General features: G+C 40.4%; 1 protein-coding gene across 1 annotated transcript; it reads left to right on the plus strand.

Annotated features, from left to right (window-relative positions):
* Positions 1 to 2,134: 2,134 nt before the first annotated feature.
* On the plus strand, positions 2,135 to 3,082 carry LOC131821674 (olfactory receptor 56A3-like). Its single transcript, XM_059157936.1, has one exon. It carries the CDS (start codon positions 2,135 to 2,137, stop codon positions 3,080 to 3,082), a length of 948 nt encoding a protein of 315 aa, XP_059013919.1.
* Positions 3,083 to 3,728: the final 646 nt, after the last annotated feature.

A 3,728-nucleotide genomic window follows, 5' to 3' on the forward strand; every position in this document is an offset into this window, starting at 1 on the left:
ACTCAGAACAATAATGTCATAGAGAACTAGGAACATGTTCCTGAGTACCTATTTTGTGCCAGACTCTGCTATCACTTCTGTATATTATAGTTAAATTGTAATCTGTTAGTCTAGGTGATCATTAAAGTACAAAATACAAAAAGGAAGAAACTTTTAAGTACAAATTTAGAGACTCACCTGTCACAAAGTAGTTTTCCAAATAATTTTTTCCTTCTCTTTAGTTGCTGCAAAGACATAACGGTTCTCTTAAAAATAGAACTTGAACACAATCAGAGAAAGACAACTATCATATGATCTCCCTGATATGAGGAAGTGGAGATGCAACATGGGGGGTTTAGGGGTAGGAAAAGAGTAAATTAAATAAGATGGAATCAGAAGGGAGACAAATCATAAGTGACTCTTAACCACACAAAACAAACTGAGTATTGCTGGAGGGAGGGGGGTCAGGAGAGGGGGATGGGGTTATGGACATTGGGGAGGGTATGTGCTATGGTGAGTGCTGTGGAGTGTGTAAACCTGGCAATTTGCAGACCCATACCCTGGGGATAAAAATACATTATATGTTTATAAAATAATTTAAAAATTAATAAAAAATAAAACTTGAACAAATAAAAAATGTATAAATGAACCATATTACCTCACTACTCTATACTGCTTAGTAATAGGAATATCTGAGCAGGATGGCACATTAATTCACATGGCTCTAGATGACTTGCTAGGACTCATGGGTTTCATTCAATGAAACAAATTCTAAATTTATGTGCCTTGTCTCTTCAATAAATGGTGCTGGGAAAATTGGACAGCTATGTATAGAAGAATGAAACTTGACCATTCTCTTACACCATACACAAAGATAAACTCGAAATGGATAAAAGACCTCAACATGAGGCAGGAATGTATCAAAATCCTAGAGGAGAACAAAGGCAGTAACCTCTTCAACACTGGCCACAGCAACTTATTTCAAGATATGTCTCCAAAAGCAAGAAAAACAAAAGCAAAAACGAACTTCTGGGACTTCATCAAGATCAAAAGCTTCTGCAGAGCAGAGGAAACAGTCAACAAAACAAAGAGGCAACTCATGGAATGGGAGAAGATATTCACAAATGACAGTACAAATGACTGATATCCAAGATCTATAAAGAACTCCTCAAAATCAACACCTACAAAACAGGTAATCACATCAAAAAATGGGGAGAAGAAATGAACAGACACTTCCCCAAAGAAGACATACAAATAGCTAACAGACACATGAAAAAATGTTCATCAGCATTAGCCATCAGGGATATTCAAATCAAAACCACATTGAGATACGATCTTACGCCACTTAGAATGGCCAACATTAATGACAGTAAACAAGTGTTAGAGAGGATGTGGAGAAAGGGGAACCCTCTTACACTGTGGGAATACAAGTTCCAAAGTGGTGAAGTCACTTTGGAAAACAGTGTGGAGATTCCTTAGAAAATTAAAAATACAGCTTCCTTATGACCCTGCAATTGCACTACTGGGTATTTACCACAAAGATACAGATGTAGTGAAAAGAAGGGCCATCTGTACCCCAGTGTCCCTAGCAGCAATGGCCATAGTCACCAAACTGTGGAAAGAGCCGAGATACCCTTCAACAGATGAATGGATAAAGAAAATATGGTCCATATATATAATGGGATATTATGCCTCCATCAGAAAGGATGAATATTCAACTTTTGTATCAACATGGATGGGACTGGAGGAGATTATGCTGAATGAAATAAGTTAAGCAGAGAGAGTCAAGTATCATATGGTCTCACTTACTTGTGAAACATAAGGAATAACACAGAGTACCTTGGAAAAAGAAGATGAGAAGTGAGTGGGGGAAATCACAGGGGAGAAGAACCATGAGAGATGGTGGACTCTGAGAAACAAATGGAGGATTTTGGAGGGGAGGTGAGTGGAGTTTGAGTGAGCCTGGTGGTGGATATTAAGGAAAGCACATATTGCATGGAGCACTGGGTGTGATGCATAAACAATGAATCCTAGAACACTGAAAAAATAAAACAAAGTTTAAATTTTAAAAACTCATGTATCTTGAGTCCGTAAATAATTTTTACCTTAATTTTACAGGTCACTAAAAGAAAACTATAGAAATACATGACAAAAGATGATAGCACACCCAAATGGCAATAACTCCATTGCGGTTTCAGACTTCCTCCTGAATTGTTTGGTCAGATCCCCCAGCTGGCAGCTTTTTTTCTCCCTGCCCCTCAGCCTCCTCTTCCTCCTGGCTATGGGAGCCAATAGTATTCTTCTGATCACCATCCAGGTGGAGGCCTCTCTGCATGAACCCATGTACTACTTACTCAGCATCCTCTCCCTACTGGACATTGTGCTCTGCCTCACCGTCATCCCCAAGGTTCTGGCCATCTTCTGGTTTGACCTCAAGTCCATCAGCTTCTATGCCTGCTTCCTCCAGATGTACATCATGAATTGCTTCCTTGCCATGGAGTCCTGCACATTCATGGTCATGGCCTATGACCGCTATGTGGCCATCTGCCACCCACTAAGATACCCATCCATCATCACTGACCAATTTGTAGCCAAGGCTGCCATTTTCATTTTGGCCAGGAATATTATTTCTACAGTGCCTATCCCCATTCTATCATCACGACTCCATTACTGTGGGAGAAATGTCATTGAGAACTGCATCTGTGCCAATATGTCTGTCTCCAGGCTCTCCTGTGATGATGTCACCATCAATCGCCTCTACCAGTTTGCCGGAGGCTGGACACTGCTAGGATCTGATCTCATCCTCATCTTCCTCTCCTACAGTCTTATCCTTCGAGCTGTGCTGAGACTCAAGGCAGAGGGTGCTATGGCCAAGGCCCTGAGCACATGTGGCTCTCACTTCATTCTTATCCTTTTCTTCAGCACCATCCTTCTGGTCTTTGTCCTCACTCATGTGGTGAAGAAGAAGGTCTCCCCTGATGTGCCAGTCTTGCTCAATGTCCTCCACCATGTCATCCCTGCAGCCCTCAATCCCATTGTTTATGGAGTTCGAACTCAGGAGATCAAGCAAGGAATCCAGAGACTACTGAACAGAAGGTGGTAGTGAGGACAACGGGATCTCTCCGTTCCTAATTTAGGTTGAGTTTTGAATCAACAATGGGTGAGTGGGCAGAAATTCATTATCTATGAGATACAATCTCAAAATGCATAAATTGCATATTGTTTCTTCCTAAATAAACTTAAGTGCCATAATGATTTCCCTTTCATTTCTCCTTTAGTAAACTTAAACTCTTTTGCTTTTTTCATACATGTTTTTCTGTTTTGATGAAATACTGGGGATCCTCCAGGAAGATTCTAAACAGAAATTTGTTTATTAACACCTGTTAATATGTCATGACTTTACTTAGTAAATATACAAGGGTGGCTACTTTGGGGTAAGCTTGTATAACATGTAATGCACTTATTCTTATTTCCATGGGAGGAAACATATTGGAGACAAAGAATAGGAGTGAAATTTCAGTCCCAAATGATGAAAGATTGCTAGTGGTCTGTAACTGGGTCTACAATTAGATGACATTAGGAAATGGGCATGAGAAAAGGAGAGGGTTTTTTTTTGTAAGATTTTATTTATTTATTTGACAGACAGAGATCACAAGTAGGCAGAGAGGCAGGCAGAGAGTGAGAGAGGGAAGCAGGTTCACTGCTGAGCAGGGAACCTGATGTGGGGCTCGATCCCAGGACCCTGGGAT

Source organism: Mustela lutreola, chromosome 1, assembly GCF_030435805.1.
Source record: "Mustela lutreola isolate mMusLut2 chromosome 1, mMusLut2.pri, whole genome shotgun sequence".
NCBI classification, from domain to species: Eukaryota; Metazoa; Chordata; class Mammalia; order Carnivora; family Mustelidae; genus Mustela; species Mustela lutreola.

What these genes read in the sequence shown, in the direction of transcription:
- LOC131821674 (XM_059157936.1), top strand. Translation starts at nt 2,135, where the DNA reads ATGATAGCACACCCAAATGGCAATAACTCCATTGCGGTTTCAGACTTC.